The sequence below is a fragment of the Lissotriton vulgaris genome, chromosome 10, assembly GCF_964263255.1.
Source record: "Lissotriton vulgaris chromosome 10, aLisVul1.2, whole genome shotgun sequence".
NCBI classification, from domain to species: domain Eukaryota; kingdom Metazoa; phylum Chordata; class Amphibia; order Caudata; family Salamandridae; genus Lissotriton; species Lissotriton vulgaris.
Window position 1 is genome coordinate 791,155,820 of NC_141698.1, and position 26,797 is coordinate 791,182,616.

The following is a 26,797-nucleotide window of genomic DNA, read 5'->3' on the forward strand; positions in this document are numbered from 1 at the left end:
CAAAACCCTCCCGTAAAATGGGGGGATACAAAAATTCAAAGGTATCATTGGATAGAATACATAACAGCATCAGAGGATCCCATGATCAGTTGGTCATACAGTTGGTCATCCAATTTCTTTTCAAAAAGACAGATGAGAACAAGGAAACAAGGAAACTAAAATCAACTCTAGCGCCGATGCGCGTTTCGGTGTCTCACCCGGCTGCGGGTCACACCTTCTTCAGGGCGTGCCTCCAATCATTATTGATCCCAGCTCTTTGGTGCACTGCTGATGCATCCCTTATGTCATTCTGTTGTAGACCCTAGAGCCGAGAACCAATAGCTTGAAGTCCCAATAGTTCAGACTCGGTCAGCATGAACTACAGTGAAGGCATCTCATCCAAGCCCTCTTGTTTGTTTACTGTCCTATCCCTCTGGTGATTCTGCTGCAATTTCCCATCTTGAACTCTCTCCAGCCGCAACACTGTATGACATTGATTTGACTAACGTCCCTGTACTGGCATCTAATATCGAAGAGTCTTATTGTCAGCTCAAAAATAAATGGTCAACTGGTTGCACAAAAGCTTAGGTTATACCTTGTCTTTGTTCAGGGACATTATTCTGGCATAAGGCGTTTCCTGGTTTTGCCCGCAGCCTAAGACATTGGGTGCTGACTGTGTAGTGGTCAATTTTAACAACCCACATTTGGCTGATTTTCTGTTATCGATATTGTCATCCAGAAAGAACCCACCCAGTGGTGTTACAGTCATTCCTTTTGGTTTCTTTTACAAACCATCCTTTTTCTGTAAAAATAGGTCTAATGTATCTGCTGTCCCATCCTTCTCTGTTGCCCCCTAAGCTGCTGTCCACTATTTCTTCGAGAGGTCACTGTTCGTACTGCTAACCGCTTTGCCCCCTTGATTTCCTTATCTGATACTGGTTTGACTCCTGACTACTGAAACTAACGGTCTGTCTGTTTGTGATAGTGGCCCCATGTTAAATCAGGCGGAGCTGGGCATTGTTTCTTTCCTTAGCTAGAATATTGCTAGTCTTGCTAGAAAAAGAGACCATTCAGATATTTTGTGACTTTGTGGCTAATTTCAATGTGGTCTGTTTAAAGGAGACTAGTGATACATCTACCAACTTTTTTATGAATGTTTTTCCTCTTTTCCAGTTCCTGCTGGACAACCTATACTTAAGAGCACAGAATAAGTGTTGAGAGGAAGAACGGAGCAAGCGGGAAGGAGAATAGGGCTTAACAAGTGACTGAAGATAGAGGGGAGCCACACCCATCTTAATCTTGTGCATGTAGCATAGCGCCTTGAACTTTATACGGCTTTCCACACGGAGCCAATGAAGTTCACTCAGGCGTTCTGTAATGTGGTCTGATTTACGACATCCACAAAGGAGTCGCGCGGCCGCATTTTGAACCAATTGGAGACGGCGGGTGACCGCCTTGGTGGACCCCATATAGAGTACGTTGCCATAGTCCAATCTGGAGGTCACCAAGGCGTCAACCACGGATCTCTGAGTGTCCGAGGGGAGCATCCAAAAATGTTTTCCAAGCCACCGTAAGATGGTAAAGCAGGTGGCAGACACTCTGTTGGCTTGGTCCCTCATAGATAGCCCCCTATCAATAATCACTCCAAGATTACGTACAGATGCAGATGGAACTGGCAGTGCTTCCATAGCTGAAGGCCAATGACTCGGACTCCAAAGATCAGGTTTATTGCCAAAGACCAAAACCTCCGTCTTCCCACTATTTAATTTAAGGAAGTTCCTATTCATCCAGTCTGCTATGTCACTAAGTCCGATTTTCAGGGGAGAAGGTAGGGCAGGGTCAGTTTGGGATAGGGAAAAAACAATCTGTGAATCGTCCGCATAAGTAAATAAATTAAGACCGGCCCTTTGAGCAATATGAGCTAAGGGAGTAACATAAAGATGAAACAAAAGAGGACTAAGAATGGAACCCTGGGGTACACCGTCTGGGGATAGAAAAACTTTAGAAGTGGAAAGGTGAGAAACAATTTGGAAAGTCGGGTCTTTCAAAAAAGACGAGAGCCAATCCAAAGCCCTGCCACCAATACCAAGGTGTGTGAGGGATCTGATGAGTATACCGTGTGATATAGTATCGAATGCTGCACTGAGATTGAGCAGTATCAGTGCAGCAGTTTCCCCTTGATCCAGATGTAAACGTAGATTTTCTGTCACACCTAAAAGAGTGGTCTCCGTAGAGAATCCTGGGCGAAAGCCAGACTGAGAGGGATGTAGGAAATTGTTAAGCACCACATATTGAGATAGATGCATGTGGATATGTCTCTCCAGAACTTTGGAAAAAATAGGCAACAGAGAGATAGGACGATAGTTTGACGAAACATTGGGGTCCAAGGTGGGCTTTTACAAGAGTGGTGTAACCATTGCATGTTTCCAGCAGCTTCGGACAGTTGCCGTATTCAAGGAGGCGGGTACCTCCAGTAGTGCAACATCTCTAAAAGTTTTTTTTAGTTCTCTGCCCAAAGTTTGCATTGAGAATAGTCATTGTTAGATTTGGGGGTCTCTAGTTGGCACAGGTAGGTACTTGTGACAAATAGGGACCCTTGCCTCTAGTCCGAGTAAGCGGGTACACTCCTAAAATAACCCTTGTTCACCCCCTTAGTAGCTTGCAACGATCAGACAGGCTTATCTAAGAGGCAGTGTGTAAAGCATTTGTGAACACATACAGTAATCCAGTGACAACACTACAGATGGACGCCACTCAGGTTTTATATTAAAAATAAGTATTCTTTATATAGATTTAACACGACCATAAATTACAAAAATCCACAATACCGTACTTAAAATGGTAGAATTAGTTTAGTTCTCTTTTAGATCTTAAAATGCGACACTTTGAGTCAATGTACCTTAAGATGCGACACGCAGGGCAACGAATGTGTTGCAAAGATGGTGATGCATTGATTCCTTACCGCATTTACGGGGCGATGTGGCGAGCAACGCCACGATGCGATAAAATTTTGGTGCAAAGAAATAAAGACGTTGTTTTCTTCTTGATGCGGAACGCTTCTCTGATGTTGCGAGGAGTCTCCACTCGATGCGTCAGCTGCAGCAGCGACACCCTTGTTCCGTGATGCGACGACAGCGGCTTTGGCGGCGTCACTTTTTTCTGACGATGCAAGACGCTTCCGCTCGATGCAACAGCTGCAGCGGCGACACCCTTTTTCCGTGATGCAACCACAGCAGCTCCGACGCCAGCATGCTTTTCCATGGATTCGAGGCGCTTCTGCGGTGCAATGCGACAGCTACAGCGGCGACACCCTTGTTCAGTGATGCAACGGCAGCGGCTGCGACACGCTTCTTCGATTATGCGAGGCGCTTCTCGTGATGCGGTGCAATGCGACAGCTACAGTGGCGACATCCTCGATGCGATGGCAGCGGCTGCGATGGCGACACACTTCTTTGATGTTGCGAGACGCTTCCAGCTCCTTGCGAGACACAGTCCCTCAGAAGGTCCAAAACAGCAGAAGGCACTTCCGTAGAACTCCTGGGGAGTTTTCTTTGGCAGTTAGGCAACCACTGAAGGCCAATCCCCCAAGAAGCACTTCAGCTTAGGGATAGTCTCTCCTCAGTTTCTTCGGTTCCTCTCCTTAGCAAAGGTTTCTTCTTGATGTCCAAAAGTGATCTAATTCTCTGGGGTTTGGGACCCCTCTTTTATACTACTTTTCTCTTTGTTCTCTGAAGGCAGAGAGGCCTTTGCCTAGTCCAAACCAGTTCTGTTCAGTCCTGGAGCACTCTGTTGACATGACTCCTTCTTTCCTTTCACAGTGCAGGGCAGAAACATCAGACGCCCTATAGGAGGTGGAGCCAGTATTGTGGAGGGAAGGCACAGCCATGGAGCACTCTGTTGACATGACTCCTTCTTTCCTTTCACAGTGCAGGGCAGACACATCAGACGCACCACAGGAGGTGGAGCCAGCATTGTGGAGGGAAGGCACATCCCTATTCAGGTCCCAGGTGCAACTCCTCCCTCCCATCTAGATGCAGATCTCCCTATTCATCACTGGGCTGACTCGCCCAGTCTCCTGCAATCTCCCAGCCCCTGTCACTCAAACTCCAGACAAGGAATACATAACCTAGCAGAGGCAGGGTTGGATAGTTAAGACAAGAAAATACCTCCTTTCTAAAAGTGGTATTTTAAAACACTGAATATTAAAATCAACTTCACTAAAAGATGTATTTCATCATTCTGAGTTCAGGCATACTAAACTCGAATTTCTACCATGTTTCCTGAGTCAGGTTAGGATTATAAAATTTAATAATCTAACTGCCCATTCTGGCCTATGGAGAACAGGTAGCCTTGCGATAGTGAAAAACGAAAATGGCTGTTATTCACTATTAGGACATGCCACACACACCAGGGCATGTCCTACCTTATACTTACAATGCACCCTGCCCTTGGACCTTCCATAGGGGTGTCTGATATGTAGAAAAGGGAAGGTTTATGGACTGGCATGTGGTTGCACATGCCCAGTCAGCATGGCATTACCAGACTGCACACAGGCTCTGCAATTGCAGGCCTTAGACACACTTTTTACAAGCTGCTTCTGTGGGTGGCACAACCAGCGCTGCAAACCCACTAGCAGCATTTGGATTACCAGCCCGGGGCACTCCTGGTGCACAGTACCAGGGTCTGACAGGTAAACCAAACCAGCCAATCTTGGAATCATTAACCCATACAGCAATTTACAATAGGGAGCACTTGCACTGTGGCACTGGACAGCAGTGGCACAGTGCCCAATGCATCTAACACCAGCAAAAACACATGAGGCAACAGCAAAAATGGAAGGGTGACCCACGCCAAGGTGCCAGGTCTAACAGTCATGTTATCCTCACCCGTGCCTGACTGGTGTTTTAGTCTACCAGATGAAATAGCTAGTGACTCTTTGTGTTTTTTGCACACTTCTGAGGGTTATTTTAAGAATACATCCCTAACTAAATACAACCTGGTTTCTACCCTGGCCTCCGACTTTGAAATCTCTTTGGAGGGATACATTCCAACTTTTACTGTAGAGGCGCTAACAGTGTCCTTGCTAGTGATGCAGTTCTTATCTCACATACTGCTTTGGGTCTAGAGGTTTTGCTTAAATGCTTCATTGAATTCACAGAAAGACTTGACTTAAAGTCCCATTATGGTTATAGGCCCAAATACAACCAAAACAAAGAACTTACTGCATTAAAGGCAATACTCTCAGCCATGTTTCTGCTTTTTCCTACCTGTGTGTTTTGTTAGATGCACTGTTTCGGTGTCTAATTTTGCTCCTTGGCAGGCTGGAACATGTCAAAGGTTTGTTTTATATTTGCAGAGTAAAGTGTATTTCCGTAGCTGCCTCTGGCAGTCAGTTTGGGGGGTATACCAATGTGTCTAGCCTGCAAGTGGTTGAGAATAAGTTTCTAAGAGACCTTCTCTCCCTTCCAATGAAGACATCTTCCTTTAATATTCACGAGGAATTGGTTAAAGACATTTTAGAGGATATGTTGATGTTGCGGTCCTTCCTCCTCTGGGTATCTGTGTGGGGTTGCACAGCTAAACAGTTAAATTGATTATTTATTGATTATTTGGCCCTTGATCAAGCCACAAGTACTCACTGGATTCGTTACATGAAGTATTGTTTTATTAAGTCAGGACGTCCTGATTTTGTTAATCATCCAGAGTCACTAGTCCAGGAGAATTTCACTCGGACCAAAAGAGCTATTGTGGCCTGGAGGGACAGGAAGAGGGCATTGTTGGCCAAAGATAAATCATCTGTAAGAGCATTTATTTTTTCCATTGCAGACCACCCTTACAATTGAACCTTACTTCTTATACAACATATCCGATTAACATCAGTTCCTTTTGTATTTATGATGAAATGTTCTCAAAATATCAATAAAAAATTTATAACACAAAAAAAATCAGTTCCTTTTCATTTCTTTTAGATTAAATTTAATACATCATCGGTTTGCAGTTCCACATGGAAGTTCTTATTGTGCTACCTGTATTCCTTGTTGTTGTGACAACTACTCATGTCAGGGCATTTTGCACTTAACTATATTTGACATTTTTTGCAAAAGATTAAGAAAGCTTTTTATTGTTCCACTGCTTGCTGGTAAACAGTTTGTTCAATGTTAGTACCGATTTATTCACCTGTTGCAGTTTAGCCTGCTTTTTAGGTCGAGCCTAGAGGCAGTGCACATGCACTACTCTGCGAGATGTGTTGTAATGGAGTATGGAATAGAAGCCCTGCACACTCTCTGCCCATATTCGTCATTGGCTTGTTTCATTGTCCTTTGTAAAGGCTGGCTTCTGATTCCTTAGTAGGCATGTTAGGCCCTCCTTAGTACCACCTTGTCTTCATTTGTAACCTCCCATGGTGACTGGCCCTTTTACTTCTGTTATTATACGGTACGCCTACTTTAGTCTGTGCCCAATATTTTCAATAATGAGTTTCTCTCACTGCAGGCAGCACATGGGGCCCGCTTACAATAACAACACGGGTGCCCGCTTTTAATAACAAATCGGGCGCCCAATTTCACTTTAACGCGGGTGCCCAGCATTATCTCAATCCCCCACCCACCCTCTTGCTGCTTAATGACTTTGTTGCCCTTGTGTATGTTTCTCCTCCCCACCATCCAGACCTAAAGCCCCGGCTCCTCCACGAGACCATCTACGTTGCCGCTATTCTTGCCTGTTTTTTCAGTTGTTTACTTTTGGTTCAATCGTGGCACCCGCACTATAGTTGTAAACATATTAACCTAAAGCGCGGGTACCGCGATTGCTTCAAAAGTAAAGAAATAGAAAAAATCTTTTTTAAGTTAAGATGTTAACAACTAAAGCGTGGGTGCCGCAATTGCTTTGAAATGCAATAGCTCTCGTATCACTGAAAGTTTGAGCTATTGGTGTATGCAAGGCCAATAGCTCAAACGTTCAGCAATGGGAGGCCTATTGCATTGCAAATGCTTTTGATTTTTGTCTCTGTCTTCTGTCCCTAGAATATATCTCTGATCTTTGTCTCTACTTCATGTCTCCATATCCCATATTTGTGCCTTTATTTCTGCAGTCACTTTATACGATCTGTCTCTGCAGTCTTATCACCGCAGTCTCCGGTTCCCGTTATCACTGCATAGTGCCCACACCGTCACCCGCTCCTCCCGCACTTTGAAAACATTTTACCCATGAATGATACACCAGACACTTTGTTTATGGGTAAAAAACTGCTGCAGGTTTATTATCATACAACCATAGTATGACATTAGTGGGTCATCTTACGGGCGATCCAGGGCAGGCAGCCCCTCGCTGCCCCGCCCGCCTGTCGAGCCAGCCAGCACTGTGGGTCGATGCCCGGACAGCAGTGCCGCACCTTGTAGATCTTTAGCTTGGATTCCCGCCCCATTCAGGGTGGAGCGGAATGGCACACCCCCGGTTGGTTCAGGCCCCCCAATCGCCCGAAGGACTAACGGGGCGCCGTTGTGGTTTCCGGAACCTCCTGCGGCTCACGGTCTTAGGCTCGGGCACCCTTACTGTGCCGGGCAGAGGTACCCTTACTGTACCTGTCTGCCGCAGAGGTACCCTTACTGTACCCGTCTGCCTCCAGATCGCCCTGTAACTCCGCCACAGCTCTGGAGGAGGCTACTGTCGATGACAGAGCCCCCCACCTCTCTGTTCCTTACTTGCTTCCCACAGCTTCAAGGGCATCCTGCACATCCAGGAGGAACATATCCATCCCGACTTTGCCACCTTGACCAGATACTTCCTGGTTATGTACAAATTACCCCTGGGGCCCCTAACAGGGGTCACAACAGGTCTGAAGGAACCGTTCAAGGTGTGCCTCCTAAGACATTGCCCTTTCGTGAAGTACCAACCTACAGGTGGCCGGACCCTGGGCTTGAGCATCCATTTCTTGCTGCATGCCTGCAACCTGGATGTAATCACCTTTAGTTGTGTAGGCCCCTGCCTGGCAACAAGCTTAGTTAGGCCCCTGTTGTAATCACCTGCCTGTACAGGGCGGGCAGCCATCTACCTAGGCGTCGGTCCCTAGCTACAAAGCTTACCTCTCTATGCATGTCACTAATTGTCCCAATCATGCGTTGCGGGCTCTTTTGCGACCTACTTAGGCAGTCTCCTTTCCAGTACTGAGCAGGGGACTATTCTGTAGACTCGTGACCACTCGCCTCTTGGGTATTCATAGGATCCCAGGTGGCCATTTGACATGCACGCTATTCAGATGTAAATCCAGTTGGGCAGCTTGGCCTATTGCCTTCTCACTATGCACTTTCGGGCATGGAGTACTCCTAAGCTCTCGCCACCCTAGACCCTGAATTCCCACTTAAATAGATCTAACTCAGGCCGTGCGCTTGCTAGTGCACCTAGCCCCAGGGACCACCACTTTGTGTGAACCCCAGCAGTTCGCATTAAGACACTGTCATTACCTGCCCCGTCTAGACACGGAGCACACATCTTCAACCAGGCCAACTGTTTGCTTGATGCATGCCTCTCAGTTGCATGCAATAAATGAGCTACAAAATAGCGCAAACTCCCCCGGAGATCAGAGTTCTTTCCTATCGCACTAGTCGCATTATGGAGGCATACATTTAGTTATTTGGCTTTCACCGAACATGAACCTGGGTCCCCACCTTGAGGTTCGGCCGCCCTAAACGTTAAGCTACCCTCAAAGAGTTGATGGCTTCCTTGCCTAGCCAACCGGGGCTAGCCGCCTCCTCATGTCCGCCCAGGTCTCAACTACCCTGTGTGACATCTCCATCCTTTTGGTGCATTATGGGGCATTAGGCTCTGGATGACGAATGTCTGACATAATATCGACAGACAGAATATCTACATACAAAAATATCGACACAAAAATATCGAAATCAAAAATATCGGAGTCATATCTTCATAAAGGTAAGTACAAAAATATCAAAAAATTAATATCGTAGTACAAAAATATCGAAATTAAAAATATCGTTTTTTTAAATGTATTAATAATAATGTAAAAATAATTTTAAAATACATATAATTTTACAAATATTAAATAAAAATATTAAAACATAATAAAAAAGTAAAACTAATACATATACATTTAAAATAAATTAAAAACTTATTAATTTAATGTAATTTTATTTTTTTTAATTTCATTTAATTGATTTAATTTAAATTTATTTTATTTTTACCCTGTACGACTGTACCCCAAAAACCCAAAACTGACCCTGAACCCTAAAAATACCCCTTTACCCAAAAAACCAAAACTGACCCTTTACCCTAAAAACTGAAAACTGACCCTGAACCCTAAAAATACCCCTTTACCCAAAAACCCAAAACTGACCTTGAACCCTAAAAATACCCCTTTACCCAAAAACTGAAAACTGACCCTGAACCCTAAAAATACCTTTACCCAAAAACTGAAAACTGACCCTGAACCCAAAAAATACCCCTTTACCCAAAAACTGAAAACTGACCCTGAACCCTAAAAATACCCCTTATCCCAAAAACTGAAAACTGACCCTGAACCCTAAAAATACTCCTTTACCCAAAAGTAATTAATATTATTTAATTACCAATTAATTAATAACTAACAATAACAATAAAGTAAATATATTAGCACATTAGCTGTAATTAATTAAATTTAATAATTAATATTATTTTTCCCAATTAATTAATTAACAATAACAAAAAATTATATATATAAAAAAATTACTCTAATTAATGTAATTAGCTAATTAATATTAATTAATTACCAATTAATTATTAATTAAAAATATGTACACAATTATATTACTTAATTAACTAATTAATATTAATTAATTACCAATTAATTATTAATTAAAATATTTACAAACATATATTAATTAATTCATTATTATTAAATTACTTCCCACCCTATTCCCCTATAAACCCACAACCCGCTCTGATACTAAAACGCAAAATGTAAACAAATTTACAAATTTTCAAACATACATTACAAAACATGTTTAACAAACATATAAACAACATAATAAAATACATAACACTAATTTTTTTTTCGATATTAGTAAAATTCGATATTAGTAACATACATACCTTAAAAAAACGATATTCTGTCTGTCGTTATTTTGGACATCGATATTCTATACTGTCGAAATTAAAACATCGATATTATAGTATATCGATATTTTAATTTCGATATTTTGTCTGCCTACCCTGGATGACACTTTATTGCTGGCAACAACGAAATGAGGAAGTGGGAGACCCCTTACGGTAAATACTCCCAAGTGCCCAGCCAGAAGCTCTAAGACCAGGGTTTGGGGCACCTAGTGAGAATCCCTATCTTGGAGTGTGCCCCCTGCAACACATCACCTTGCGGCCTGTGTTCCCCTGTACCTCACTAGCGGGTTAATTTTAAATCACGTCATTGCTGGGAACACAGCTAGATTTGGGAGTGTATGCCCATGCACTATTGTTAACTCTTGCCAAGTGGCACGAGGGCTGGATCCTCCGTATATGATGCAGCAAGACCATCATTAACCAGGTCGGCGGGGTTGGCTTAGTCAATGTTAGATGCAGAATGACATAGCGGAACTGAGCTTGAACCAAGTGTTGCAGACCCTCATTGACCGGTAATCCTCTTGCTAACTCGCTCGCCCGGATCAGAGCCCCTTACTTGCGTACTAGCTGCTTTTCAAAGGAACACATTCCATTATTTGCCCAAGGGGTGCATGATATGCAATACGCCATGGGGGGTAACCTCTGAGCCCCACAACCCGGATAATCACGACACCTGAGGAGACCCGGGAATCCCAAACCCTAGCACACAGCCCGCAGTGAGCTATGACCCTCCTCTTGTTGATAGTTCCGGTGGCCCGCCCTGTGATTAGGGCTGTTTCCCAGCGCGGCACCTGCATCTGAGACAAAACAACCATTAGAGTCATGCCTCCCTCATATACCGAACAGATTCTCCGCAATGAGGCAGGGATCATCAATGCCCCCCCACGCTACCAAGGTAAAGTCTGTTTGTCTGTGACGAAAACCAGTCTGCAGACTCGCTCCGGCGGACTCCCATGTGAGTAGGGCGGTTCTCCAGCGTGGTTCCTGCATTCGAGACAAAAACATCCATTAGCAGCCCTGCCCCCCCTTCGTACAGTAATTTGGATTCCGTGCAATGAAGCAGGGCCATCAACGCCCCCCACGCCACAGAAGCCAACTTGTTTTGTCAGTTACGGGAAGTAGTTTATCCACAAACATACTCGTCAGGAGTAGGGTGGGGCACATACTTGCGTCCCTCCATCACCTGATGCAGAAGTGTACGTCTTGCTACTAAGTCAATTGAGTATCTAAAACTATATTCTCCTTAACTCTGCAAGTGACCTCCCAGAGTGTTCTCGTGGTATACTTACGTCCCTCCATCACCTGATGCAGGAGTGTACATGCAGCACTCGAGGGGGGCGGGCGTACGCAGCCCGCGGACCGTGGCCGAGCACTGGCAGAGGCAGGAAGCAGGGGACGCAGCAAGGACGGACCAGGCCCTTTATACCTGGCACGCCCATCCCGGGAAGGCCCTCCCCAGGCTGGAGTGGCATGCAGGTACCTGGGAGGGGCATGGGGGTTCCCTGGATCCCCTCCCAACCCGAGCGCGCAAGGAGGAAACAGGGGGGAGGGGGCTGGACTAGTGGCCACTAATGGGCTGCCCTGCCAATGTCCCCCTGCGTGGGACGCGGGCAGCGGCATTCTCAGCCTCTCATCAGTGGCTGCAGTCTCTGATATTTACCTCTTCCGTCACATGTCTCAGATCTGCGTGGCTGTATGCCCAGTGTCTGATCCATCTATCAGCAATCCCCTCTGCCCCATATCGGTGTCTCTGCAGTTGCATGCAATTTATCAAGCCTGAGTGTGCACTCCCTGTACGTCTCTTATCCCTAACCCATGTCTTTGCAGTCGCCTGTCTTAGCACCGTCTGTGTACCCTTTGATCCGTGTCTCTGCCTGTCATCTGGCCTGTGTTTCTGGGACCAGTTTCTGTCTCTTCGTGGCGTTGTTCTGTTTGTTCCGTGTCACTGTCCCAGCGGTTTCTGGTCCAAGTCTCTGCTGTCGCACCCCTTCTTCTGCCATCTTTGTCTCGGTGCCTCAGTTTTCGGTCTTTCACTGTTGTCACGGATCAGTGTCTGTGCAGTTGTCTTTTCCTTATCGAAGCCTCTAGTTCTGTATTTGTGCCTGGCATCTCTGATTCTTGTCTTCGTTATCACCTGTCTCTGTCCCATCTCTCTGCAGTCTCTGATCACTAGCTCGGTATCTGATGCTTTGGACCTGTGTGCATAGTCACATCAGGGCCACAGAACACCCCGCCCCCGAGATGCCCAAACCCGCAAATAACACATAGACACAAGTGTTAAGTTTGGGATAAAATTGCTGCAGGTTTATTACATACAACATATGTAATGATGGTGGGTTAACTTACGGGCGATCCAAGGGCAGGCCGCATTCTCGCCACCTGCCCGCCTGTTGAGCCAAACAGCACAGTGGCGAACCACCGAACTGCTGTACAATTATTATAATTATTAGAATTATACTACACACGCCCTTTGCAGGGCGTGACTAGGCAAACCCCCGGCTGCACAGGCCCACAACCGCCCGAAGGACTACTGGGGCGCCGACTCGAGTTCCTGCACCTCCCATGAGGTTACAGGTTAGGCTCTGAGGTTAGACTCTGGCACCCCTATGTGCCCGCTGAAGTACAGTTTCTTGCACCTCTCCTCTTCCGGATCGCCCAGTAACTCCGCCTGCAACGAAAAAGGAACACATTAACGCTCCCCCCGGAGCCCACCTAAAGCAGACACTCTGGGTTCGAGGAAGGGCGGGAAAAGAGTGTCCCACAGCTTGTCGTGCGACGTCCGGAGCGGCAAAGAGGCCTCTCTGAAGGAGCAAGGGAGTGATAAACCCCCTGAGGCTCCTCCCAGCCGCCCCGGACATGCGTAAGCAACCTGCCTACCTCTACTGGGCGAAGCCTGCCCAGGTGAGGAGTGGCTGGCCACAAGGAGGGCGGGGGCAGCCCTCTGTGACTAGGAGCTCGCCCTCTTGATTGCCACTGCGTGGCCTCGGACAAGCGCATAGTCACATCAGGGCCACAGAACCCCCCGCCCCCGAGATGCCCAAACCCGCAAATAACACACAGACACAAGTGTTAAGTTTGGGATAAAATTGCTGCAGGTTTATTACATACAACATATGTAATGATGGTGGGTTAACTTACGGGCGATTCAAGGGCAGGCCGCATTCTCGCCACCTGCCCGCCTGTTGAGCCAAACAGCACAGTGGCGAACCACCCAACTGCTGTACAATTATTATAATTATTAGAATTATACTACACACGCCCCTTGCAGGGCATGACTAGGCAAACCCCCGGCTGCACAGGCCCACAACCGCCCGAAGGACTACTGGGGCGCCGACTCGAGTTCCTGCACCTCCCATGAGGTTACAGGTTAGGCTCTGAGGTTAGACTCTGGCACCCCTATGTGCCCGCTGAAGTACAGTTTCTTGCACCTCTCCTCTTCCGGATCACCCAGTAACTCCGCCACAGCCCGTGCGGTGGTACCCGCTGCCGCACGGGCCCCCCACCACTGCTACCACTCTTTACCTGCAACTTAGCTCAGAAGTGCTTCTTTCAGATGGATGAGGACCAGGGCTAAGCCTACAGGCGTGGAATGAACACCATCCGCCACAAATAACCCCTGACCTCCAACCTTACCTCACCGGAGCTTCTCGTCAGTCCAAGGAACAAGTACAAGCGACAGGTGCGCAGACCCTTCCACCACACAGAGACCACATCTAAGGATATGAACATTACATGCCTGAAGGACTGACAGTCCCCACTGCCACTAATCTGCAGGTCCCCCCGGGGCCTAACACCCAAAGACAGGTGCGGGGACCCTATCCACCTCCAAGAGACCATAGCTCCTGACATGAACCATACAAGCCAGAAAGAATGTAAGGCCCTCCTGCCACTCTTCTGCAGATCCCCCCGGGACCTTAAACCCTCCCAGATTAGGGAAGCCAACCCTGTTCTAGAGGCCAAACTACCAGGAAAAAGACCCCGCAGAAATTGACAAAAGGCTACACCCAGGAGAAGTTACAACTCCTGCGCAACGCCGTCCTGCACACCATCCACCAGAAGGTGTGCTCACTTGTAACGCATGTGCTGCAATCCACAAGAGCACAGGGGAATAGGGGGGATCAAGGCAGAGTAGACTATATATTGGGCGAAGTGATAAGATATCACAGGAATTACTGCAGGCATCCCCGCACATGGGTTTTTTTTTGGTCTGGAAGCAGCGTAGGCCATGCAACCAATAAGTGAGCTAGTCTGTAAGACAACTTACGACCAACACCAAGGGGGAGCTGAACTGAAACCAAGTGCCCCTAAGCACCTGACCTGCATGAAGACCAGCCTCAGAAACCAATGACACTCTGCCACTAATCATCATATCCCCACAGGATAATCCCTCTATGACAATAGTGTAGACTATCACAGGTACCTGAGTTCATACCCTAGGCAAGGGACCAGGAGAAGAGGGAGCCTCCCCTGCTAGTAACCCACCCTAAAAGACAAAAGGGGGGACAGTCGCCTGTCACTTGAGACATACTTCCCTTTTCACACAAACCATCAGAAAACTACGCCCAATGATGTCGACTCCTGTGGAAGCGCAGTTCTCAAAATTCAACTGTAACTGCTATGTTTCTGCTTATGCAACTACACATGGTGAATGCAGAAGACTACTGCAGTACGCAAATGCATATCTGGTATAAACTTGCGAGGCGGACTTACATGTGATATACATGAAGGCCAAGGTAACAGCCGGAATCGCATGCCCCCTAGTTTAGCCTGTAGACTGCAAGTCCATGCTACCACGAGGATGGCTTGTCTTAAGGTTGACTTGCGACCCCCACTAAGGGATGATAAGCTGAACCAAGGAAGGGGGGGGACCAAGGTTGGCGACATCAAGCGTCAGGCCAGCTTCTCACTTTGGGGGGGGCATAAAGAAAAATATAACGGTTACTCTGGTTCCTTCCCGCGGCTGTTCAATGCAAGCCCAAGGGAGCCCCTCCATCCGCCGTGATAGAGAAGTCGAGTGTCCACCCTGAAAGGAGCCCAACATGCAAAACCACCCCCGAAAGAGAAAACGAGCAAAAAAAGGGGGGGGTAAGGTACCAAAAGATTGTTCTATATAAGTCTACTGGGGGCCCTCCTTTTAGGGGGCTATGGGCAGTCCAAGCTCAGGCTGTGTTTTGCCACAGCTGCTCCACTTATACAGCCGGTGCCCCCGAGCTGAAGGCGCAGCGGTTGTGCTGCCTCCGGATTCCAGAGACCTGGATGAACAGACAGACAACAGCAGAATTATGGAAGGGGCGAAAAGACTATAGACATGTGACCTATCCTACTCATAGGTAAATAACACATAACCGGTCCCAGAATTGTACAGATAACAGGACTGGCTAAACCTCTAGGTTAGGGTCCCAGGAGATGATATGCACCAGGGGATATTCCCATTAGTTTAAGGCTGGGCCTCGAACTTGCTAATAATCCTACTTAGGTTAGGGTCCCAGGAGATGAGATGCACCAGGGGATATACCCATTAGTTTAGGGCTGGGCCTCGAACTTGCTATTAGTCCAACTTAGGCACATTCTCGACTGTCTACCATCAGCGAACCTTGCTGAGCCAATCAGTAAGATGGAAACCCAGGTGTGAGGGCCCTTCCCCAATAGAGCGCCATTGGGAAAAGCACAGCAGCAAAACCGTAATGTGTATAACATAGGTGCCATCCCAATTAAACACAGCCCTAAGGGTCACCTGACACGGCTCGGGGCTCCCCCGAAGCATACTATATGTGTGGCTCTGTGCAGTGCATATTGTACTGTATTAGAACAGACCCAAAGACGTCAAATACCAGACAAGTGACTGAAAATTAGCACCTATTGCACACTAATTCCACACTGTAAAGGACTACATACCTACTGTTTATCCCATCGCAAAACTATCTTATTTTGGGATAACGATCAATGGAGCCACAACAAAGCACCCAATAGCCAGTCCCCCCCACATATAAATGTGCATTCCTGTGATGGGACAGGGCCCAAACGCCACCCACAACCCAAGACAAGTCTGAAGACAGTGACTACACGCAGGACGACCACCTACCTCGAATAACAGGGGGGGGGCAGGTGGAAACTACATTGCTTATTCTCAGAGGAAGACAGTATGACTGCTGCACTGATGCCTTTCTTCCGAATTGACATGCCCATGCTATTGTTTAAATGTGGCCTCTAATAAAGGATATTGAATTCACCCGGCACAGGAAGGTCCCCCCAGGGAGTTCCGTTGGTATGGAAGTCTGCCCCCACAACCTGTTAAGCAGCATATACCTACTCTCTGAGCTTGGGCCAACACTGAACTGAAACCACGCACTTCTCTTAAAAGACCCCACTAACTGCAAATAGTGTACCCAGTCGGCCTGCATACCAGGCCCTATCCACCTGTAAGGGGGGGGGGCCTGAAATCACTCCTGATGTATGCTCAGGGAAACAGGTCTGAACGTAGCTCGCACAGCGGCCCAACCCAGTGGACCTTAGAATAGTGGGAGCAGGCAGTCTGAAACCTCAAGAGTCTGGCAGAACGCACAGTTAGACAGTGCCTACCCCCACCCGTGGAGACAAGAGCCCCGACACCCTACGATATATGCGAGGAACCATCAAACAAATAATACATTTGGGAGAGGGCTATGGAAAGGTGAGAGACACTGCACTGTTGGTTTAAGATAGAGGGGGAAGCATAGAGGAGCTCCCACCCAGATCGTAAAAACTTCTGGCCGTCCAGTAATTTCTGCCCAATGTCAACTTAATCAGATGCACCCGCGACTTCTTGACAAATGAACAACTCTGAATGGAAACATGAGTACTATTCATGTCTGTGGACTAGGTGTCGCTTAGACCAGAATAACACTGAGAAGAGAAGGGCACTAGAGTAACATCGTAGCCACGGCTACGCTGGACTGAGGGGTGAAATAATTGGGGCAAGAAAACTATCTTCAGAGCAGGAAAATACGGATCCACCAAGGGAACACTTTTTATTCCAATATTGAGCCATACCCATGTCCCTTATTGTTAGAAGGTTACTTGCCATTTTGTTCCTGATAATAGCTAAAGGACACAACACCATTCTCTGTCATACATGGAACGGTACAACGCTGCTAGTTGACATACGAACTAATAGACAGCAGCACATGGACTACTGTAGTTTTCTTTGAATAGATAAAACATCAAGAAATGCAAAACTTCTCAAGAAACAGCCAGACTCATGGGATGCCCACCCAACATTTTTGGCATACTTCAGGTTGTAGCCCATGGTGCGGCAGACAAGTCCAAGGGGGGGGTTTCATTCTGGCTGTGCCACGAGAACTAGGATACACCTGACACAACGCATATCATTATATAATTTAATCACAAGGATCGCTCCTGTCTTGATGGCTGGTGCATCGAGTACCGCAGACTTGCTGAGGTAGCAAGGGAACAATCTATGACGCGGGACGCACATAATACGGATCAGCAAGCGTAGTTGCCCAACCAATACCACGCCACATGCCTCGCGATACTATGGCCTAATGATACTCCACCATATTTACAAAACTTAGTTCCCGCCCAAGAAGACACTTGTGCCTCCTGCCTCACCGAAAGCTCGCATATTCAGCATTTGAGACTGTGGCGCGTGGCTTTTTTCGTTAATTCCCCTCCCAATGCTACAGAGGGCGTGGATGACACAGAAGGCGCTTGCCGCGTATTTCACGAAAATACGTCGAAGATTTCATCCCGACAAGGCATACTCCCCCCCCACAGCCGAAGCTAGATACAGCTGCGGTACAATAAGAACCTAAAATGCTGAAAGATTACAGATCTGGGCTCGAGCCGCCATAGTTTCTTCAGGACGCGCCAAGTGTCCTTCACGATGCTCCCACCCGAATGCCCGATGTCCCATGGGAATTCCGGGACTGAACTAACTCGCCAAGTATACAATGTATTTAGGCGCATTATCAGAAGGAACAGAACAAGGTATGTCGGAACACGGGGGGAGCGCAATTTTTTTTCTGTGAAATGCGACCCCTGCCCCCGCGCACTGACCCAAATGTCTTGGTCCTAGGAAAGGGAGCAAGAGCTGAATATAAACTCGACCTCTGGCAGCAGAAGGATAAATGAAACAGGGGCCAGGAAGGAACAGCATGAAATCAACCGATAACAGGCTGGCGGGACCACCCAATTGGTGGACTCCTCACTCCGTCCTGAAGCTAATATGTCCAAGCGCTTAGGGAACATGCCCGCCACGGGAACGGTTCTGACACCGAAGTCGGACGCAGATGTGATAGCACCAATCCAGGGGCAAGGCTGAATGCCCACGAGCCTAACCACAAGCTCACCAGAAGAGGACAATGCATAAGCCCGTGACCCAGGAGAGCGACCGTCCGCTCCAAGCTAAAGAAACCTTTCAGGCGAATCACGGCCAGAGTCCCTCAAAATCCAAATGCTCGCGCCCCCGCCACCCCCTGCAGGACGGAGACAGCGAAACAGAGGACCAACCGGGCTGTTCGGCAACCCATGCAATGTGGAGGAGAAGACTTCAATCAAAGCACCCACCCCGGTGCACAGCAGCATCTGCCCCTGACACCCCTCCAGCGATAACTCAAGCACCAACATAGTGGCAAATGAAATGCCCCCTATAGATGTGCCGCGCCAGAGGAACCGCAAAGTCCAGTTGCCTGGCCTCAAACGAAACCAAAATGGCCGCACCCGGTCGCCATTACCCATGCGTGTCGCACCCAAATGTCGTCGTGCACCAACTGAGCCAAGATGGCTGCACCCGGGCGCCATTACCCACGCGACATGCCTAGGGAGACCCACCACCATTCCGGGCCCCAGCACCGCAAAGCCGCAGCACCTGGTTTGAAGATCGGGCAGGACCCAAGACCGAACATCAAGGATAATTTGCCCAGAGCAGCGGCCAAGTGTGCATGGTCATTGTAAAGTGGGGAAATCTACATTTGCAAACGTGGCTCCAGTAGTGGAGCATCGACATCAAGGCCCACCTAAAACGCATTGCTATTGGTAGACTACGTCTAGCACACGCCAACCCGCGCCTGCATTGCCTCTATAAACATCACCAGCGCCTGGCGTAGAACTCACAGATATTGTAAACACCCACCCCAAGCTGGCCGTGCAGAACAAGGGATACCGTTATCTAAGCAGTGGGAAGGAAAATGTTATGGGGAGGAGGTATTCTGGCGGGTACAAACGTACAAACGTGACCCACATGACATTGGTTTTGTTTCGCCCCCCAACATTGTCAAATTATCCCACAGAAGACAAGAACCGGGAGCTATCAGCCCCAGGGATGACGCATAACTTAATCCGAACGCTTTGCCACAAAAACCGGCAGCATATGCCCGACCGAATGAGCTATTTAATGAACAACATGACTACACGCTGCCAGTCCTACCTAACATGACACAATTTTTTGAGGAGCCCCTGCATATCCCACAAGGGATCAGCGCCGCCATCGAGGCCTGACCAAACCACACGCTTGTAGCAATGACGCTCTGGCATTGCAGTACAACAAAACGCCGCAGAAGATATCAGAGGCAGAACCGCAAGGTAGGATAAAAGATACAAATACACGTTGGGTCATGGTAGCCGACGCCTCCTGACCTCAGAACTTCTTAGCGACCTTTACCATGAATTTTGGCATGAACAAATTCAAATATGCACCCCGCATCGATTTCCACTTTTGGCATACAACTTAGCATAGAAATAGCATTTCCGAGCAATGTTGAAACCACACACGTTAAACAAACTGCCGAGAAGACATTCCTGAAACGCCCCCTTCAGAACAACAAACATCGATGCGAAATTGTCTTTGCGCGCGGCATGAACGCCTGTACACCTCCCGGCGGCTGTGCCCCCGAACTATCGGGAAAGCCACCCTACACGGGGCCAGATACAATACCCCCCAAGGCCCTACACGTGGTGCTTCAAAACCGGCCCGCGCCCCAATACACAACCATGCAATAACTCAGGCGCGGAGCCCCGACACAAGCGCCTCGCATGTACTCACAAACATGAGACGCTGGGGGCAGGCAACAGGACCGTGGAGGGAGACAACCAAAGCAGACCGAGAGACAAAGAAAACCAGCAATCGCCTCACATCCCCACTCACCGTAAGCAACGCAACAGCAACACGTCGGATATATCACATCGACGCAACACCGGACCTCAGGACGGCGACCCGAGGAGAAAGAAAGAGTGTCCCGACGTGACTAAAGAGTGTCCCACAGCTTGTCGTGCGACGTCCGGAGCGGCAAAGAGGCCTCTCCGAAGGAGCAAGGGAGTGATAAACCCCCTGAGGCTCCTCCCAGCCGCCCCGGACGTGCGTAAGCAACCTGCCTACCTCTACTGGGCGAAGCCTGCCCAGGTGAGGAGTGGCTGGCCACAAGGAGGGCGGGGGCAGCCCTCCGTGACTAGGAGCCCGCCCTCTTGATGGCCACTGCGTGCGGGCAAGCGCATAGATAGGGGTACCTGCACTTGTTCAACTGGATTGGGAGAGTACCTGCGCTTCTCAGCAGGCAGGGAACAATACTTTTAATGGGATAGTACTGTCAGTTCTTATGCACATACTGTTACCCCATGGTTAGGAGTACCAGCGCTACTATACTTCCTTGTCAAGCACTTTTCTCTACTACATATGTCCCAGCAGCCGCCTGCATCTTAACACAGTTTGTCTCTAGCTCTGATGGAATCGCTGCTAATCTCCGTCTCAGACCATTGTGTTTGTTTCTGCAGTCTCTGACTCCATGTCACTTTTGTCAACTGTCACCTATCTTTTATTTGTGCCCAATCTCTGGAACGTCTCTATGGAGTTTCCGCTATTTTTAGTGCTTTCGTCCGCTGCCTCAATATCGCTACATAAAGACCACAGGACAAAGGGCACATTTTTCCTTCAATTAACCCACTGCAAAAAGAAAAAACGCACAAAAAAATGTGAAACACATTGTCCATTTGAAGAAGAATCTGTTTGCTGTATGATGTACACTCTGAGGACTGTTTTATTGTTGTTTTTAATCCTGTATTTATATTTACCTGTATCTACTACTGATTGTTTTTATCGATTTTGTAATGTGTTCCTTAATGGTTCCATGTGAAACCGAAGAAATATTGTTGACTGACTGAACAGGGATCTTTTGTCTGTAACGCATAATGACCTAGAACGTTTAAATATATCACATTGTGGCAAAGAAGTGGAATATTGGAAAGTGTTTGAGAGTTTGAGTTCGCTTTTGGAAGAAATTTTAAAAATAGACTCGAGCTGCAGAAATAGTGCAACTTCCCAGCAGATTATTGTAATTTCCCCGGGCCAGCCATGCGTCATAGCAAAGAGAATATTTCTATAGGACGGCACGGTTGCCTTTTTGCCCAGAAACCAGTAAGTGACAGATAACTTAACCCGTTACTGTTCTAGGATAGGTAAAATTTGCTCAGTTAAAGTATGTAATATTGGCACCGATTATTTCACATCTAGAGGTAGTTTGTGGTATGCCCTGTTGCCAGTTTATCTTTCATTATATTGTAGAGATATTTGAATGTTATCATTCACGTCATGTGAATGGTGAAGAAAACAGTCAATGCTATAGAAATGTTAACGCTATGTTGTATTACATTCTATTCGACCACTAATCTCAGCCATACATTACAAAATCAGTATATATTTCAAGGAGAATTCCAAACCGTGTTTGCTGAAAGTAGCCCAATAAAACGTAAGTTAGGTGACAGCATCAATAGGATTTGAGGACAAATCTAGAAACTGCAATTACATTTTTCAGACTCTTTGACGTTGTACGCAAATCACAGACAGTTGCAATTGGGCATTTTACACTCCCAAGTGTTCAGTAAGTAAACATGATTGCTAAACCTCCAATTTCTAATTGTGTTACTTGATTGAACTAGAACAGCACATACCTCTTGATAATTGGGCCCTCTCTAGGCCCTACGAAGCCGATCATTAAGCTTTTTATTAGAAGCAATGAGGCTGAAGCAGATGTTGAGTTTATGCCCATGAATGCGTTTCTGAGTAATGTTCAGCGTTAAATTACACAAGCGAATTTACCTGATCGCATAAGTGTAAAGCATTGTCATGTTAATCTGCATTTGTCATCCCAAAATAGGCAACCCTCAAAGAAGTTTAGCAAACACAGTCGTGGTTCTGTTTAGTTTGAAGTAATTTAAGATAAATAAGGGCATTTCCCAATAAAAATCAAATATAGGAAGTTTGTTCTTTTGCTTTGGATGGGCTGGTATTAAGAAAGATTGGGTGGTCTATTCTAACCTTGAAGAATCCTGGGTGGCATTTTTGCACTGGTGCATATCAGTTGTTCTGTGTAGTATTTATTGAGCCACATTTCTACACTATCCCATCCTTAGGGTCTTACATTTGGGATGTTTTCTCCTTTTCCAAGGTGTACAACCTTGGACTGGCCCACATAATTAGTACCACATTTTTACCTGTTAAATGCCATTCAGACTAATGGCCTTATTATGAGTTTGGCAGTGCGTGAGCCGGGCCACCCCGCTTCCGCACGCCAAACCCATGTTTAAACCGCCTGCTAGATTAGGAGTTTTCTCCTGTCTGGCGGGCTGTTCTTTGCCATTCTCACGGCGTTGCCTATGAAATACACACCACAATGGGAACGTCAAAATCAGTACCTGCATGGAATGGACTGCTGCAGTCCATGGTGTGCAGGTACTGGGGTGCATGCAACCAGGTTGGAACAACATGTGCACCCCTCCATGATGCCCCAGGCCCAGAGACAAACGGGGGCCCCTTTCATTCCTCACCACACCACTGTTCACGGAGGTGGAACTGCCAGTTGCCAGGATTCTCTGATTCCTGGTGGTTGCGGGGTCCTACGGTGGCCCAACCACCTTGGTCATAATAGGGCAGTCAGAAGGCCACCACTGCTGTGCCCCACGAGTCTGGACCGCCAGACTCGTAATAAGACTCAAATATTTGCAGATGCTGTAATTACCACTAAGCTCAGAATTCTGATTTGCATGCAAACAAGAGCTGGCATTCAAATAAGAATTTGAGGGCTGTGATGAGGGATTGGTGTGGCTCACTGGTTAGAGGCGGCAGACCCGGAATCAGAGGACGGCCCGGGACCAGGGTTCAATTCCCGTGGCGGCAGGGTTGTGAACCAGGGTCAGCGGATTCGATAATTCTCGCCTCGGTGCCCACTCTAACCGGGGATCACACTCAGCAACTCTGGGCATTAGCTTGCCTCATCTCCACAATGGCCCCCCACAAACGCCCGGGATGCCTGGTTTCACCTTGGAGATACCCAAGAGGGAACATCTCACAGGGAAAGCCAGGACGGGTTCCCCAGCGGTCTATAGCGTCAGGACGCCTCCGGGTAGCAGTGCGCTTTACAAGACACACACATTTGATAATGAGGACCTTCATTTTACGAAATCTAGCAACAGAAAATATAATGAAATAAGACAGAATGCTTAAAGTAGACCCATATAAAATGTTTATATTTTCATCTCCATTGTGGATTTTTCTAAGTAAGAGTAAGAGTTTGAGTCTTCAGAGAGCCCTCTTACATGGGACTTTGTTCATCCATTGAGCTGCATATGCAGAAAAGAAAGGTTCTGTGTTTGTTCAGTAACATCTACATTGGAATTAATGGAATACAGATCAGATCGGCAGTTGAAGTTTTTTTTATTAAAACAACTTCACACTATTTGTGGTGGGACTGTCACTTGAAATATAACCTGCAAGACAGTACATTGAGGGACTTTAGGCCTGATTACGATGGTGGACAGACTTCTATCCGTCTGCCATTGTCCCTGGGATGGGGAACGCCTGCCTATAAGGCGGCGGCCCCAGATATTGGCATTTCAATGCGGCCACCACCACGGCGGCGCAAGTGCCATGTTTTTCATTGCAGGGGGTGCTGCTGGCTTCAGCCCCTGCCACAATGGAAAAAAAGCAAGTTTTGCATTTCCTGCCCCCAAAGCCTATCCCCGCTAGCCTTTCCATGGTGGGTGAACCGCTATGGAAAGGCTGGCGGGGATACTCCATCGTAATGTGACCGGCGGTGCCTAACAGGCACCGCCGCAATGCTGGGCAATGCGACTGTTGCAACAGGTGGTCGGAAAATTCCTACCTGTCAGAACGATGGCAGTCAGTCTTTTCGACCACCATGTTTCCACCCACCATTGTAATCTGGCAGGTGGAAAACTGCAGTACGATGGTGGAGGGCCCGCCACCAACATTTATCGTAATGATCCCCATTGACATGAAGTTTTCAAAATGCTGGGTCTGGAAATGTGACTGCGTGTAATGGGTATAAGAGTGAGAGACTCTTCCTTCATTTCTCAATGGCTTCATCTAATCTGCTGTGAAAGCACCCTGCAAAGTTCCAAGGATATACTTGATAAGGCCATATATTTGTATTAAGGATACGCCCATGCCCCATTTAGAAATTAAAAAAATAAGATGGTTATGGAGCACAAGGTTGGAGAGGTGCTACACAGCACCAAGACCGAAATATCTATCCACTTGGAGTGGAGAATGGTTTCTGTATTCAGTTTCCTTTAGATCTTTAGAAACACTATGAAGCTATTACAGTGGCAGATGTAAGAACGTTGACCACCTTCATTTGTATGGGAAATTAGGTCTAAAAACTGTGTGCTAGAGCCAACTTTCACTCCCTTGATTTTCTTTGCTTATTTCCGTCTGTTTTTCTTTCCTTTCAGCATATGATTGCTGATACAGTGCGATCTCTGAGATACTGTCGCAATAACCAATATGGTGAGTACTACCAACTGTTAACTGTGCAAAATGTTGATAGTAGGGCTGTGTTCTAGGAATGAAAGCAAGCCTATTCTATGCATGTTGTGTGTTTAATGCACCTCAGGATTTAGAACTTATCGTGGGTACTTAATGGTTAGGTGGTTGAAGCCACCCTCCACACTAAGTAAAAAAAATAAAAGCATCCTCCCTAAAGGCGGAAATAACATTTTGTGCAATGTCACTGTATCCCCATTGACTGTAGTGCATAGTGCATTTTGGTGTGTGTGGAGGGGGGGGGAGTTGTCTCCTGTAGGATTATGAAATTCTCTTTGTGATTCAATGAAGTTACTTTTGATAACCTTCAATAAAAACGTTTTTTGGCCATTCGCTAGTTCAGACCGAACCTGAGATCATAATGAATGAATGAAGCAAGTTTTAAAGAGCGCATAGCTACCCTTAGACCTCGTAGCACTATGGACGGACAGAGCAGGTGCAGAGAGTGACCAGTTTAAAGAGAATTGGGTTGATGCAAGGAGAGCGCTGTCTGTATCCATTTATTTTCACTCCAAATATATCACAGAATTTTCCAAAAATTGTTTGTAAAATGCTAAGCAAATTTATTTAGAGAGTTATTCGATTAAGTTAACTATTAGAAATATATTGCACTTTTGCAACCTATATTTATCTAGAGCGGAAAGCTGCACTGAAACTATATTTGACCAAAAGGTATTATAGAAGATGCTTTTCAAATTCTCATGCACATTTTTAAAGAAAGAATTTTTAACCCCTTCGCCACGGCACAAATTTCGCCGCGGCAATTGGGGGGTGAGCGCAGCGCTGCTGTGTTCATGACAGAAACACGCCGTCATGAGTCACAGGCGGCGTGTGCTCTTGATGGCATGGTTCTGTCATGGCCCCACCCGCTCATTAATTCGCCCTCACAGGCTGGGAATTAATGCCGCGTGGGCGGAGCCGCAGCCGCATGACAGAACCACGCCGTCATGAGCACACGCCGCCCGCGGCTCATGACGGCGGGGTTCCATCATGCGCATGAAAGGGGTTAAAAGATTTAAGGCAAATTATCAGTTCTGTATTTCTTGTCCTTTTGATTTTTCCCTTGGCCAGCACTTTGGTTTGTGCTGATAGGAAATATTTTTCGAAATTTGACATTTTCTTAGAGATAGATAGATTTGGCCTTAGTTAGACATTGTTGAGAAATGTAAAGAATTGGTTTGTGAGTGAGGAAGTATCTACCACATGGATAAAGGGACCCCCTCAAATAAATAGATTGTGGCCCAGGAACCGAGGGGAAAAAGAAACACAAAGCTAGAGGGATGTTCCTGCAATGGCCGTATAATTCAATATTGTGAGTGCATCTCTTAATGAATCAACACAAGTAGTGACAGAAAGAGAGAAGGTACCAACGAAGTTACTTCAAAAAAATATATTTTTTTATTTACTTATTCTATTTTGTTTTTATGTGGGTATAAATACATATAAATTTTTGATCAGCGAATCTTCTTTATACAATACATAAGGAATACACAAAGTGTCTGAAAAAATTCATAAAGGAAGACAACCAATTTTAAAATGCATAACAAACTAATGAGAATTCCCCTGAAAGACAATCATACACAACAACTCACTTACGTGCTAACAATCATACTACATTCATACCACATACACAGATGAGAGAAGGAACTGGATTCCAATTAGCAAGATGGCTGCGCTAATGTGGTGCAAGGGCTCCAAGGTGTAGTTGTTGGCCCTTGTGGCGGGTCTACGCGCGTTTCGGTGGACAAGCCACCTTCATCAGGACCTTGTACATCAAATTAGTGCAGATAACAGGGGATCAGATAAGAGAGTAATTGGCCTAAAAAGAAAAAACAAGTCTGTCACTATCACATCCACAACACAATTTTCTTTATAAACATT

General features: G+C 46.7%; 1 protein-coding gene across 1 annotated transcript in view; it reads left to right on the forward strand.

Annotated features, from left to right (window-relative positions):
• Positions 1-26,797, forward strand: part of RAPGEF5 (Rap guanine nucleotide exchange factor 5) — a 997,318-nt gene that overhangs the window by 960,098 nt on the left and 10,423 nt on the right. The window contains exon 25 of the mRNA XM_086941717.1: positions 24,826-24,880. Within this exon, the coding sequence (XP_086797843.1) occupies positions 24,826-24,880 (55 nt within the window). The remainder of the gene's footprint in view (positions 1-24,825; positions 24,881-26,797) is intronic.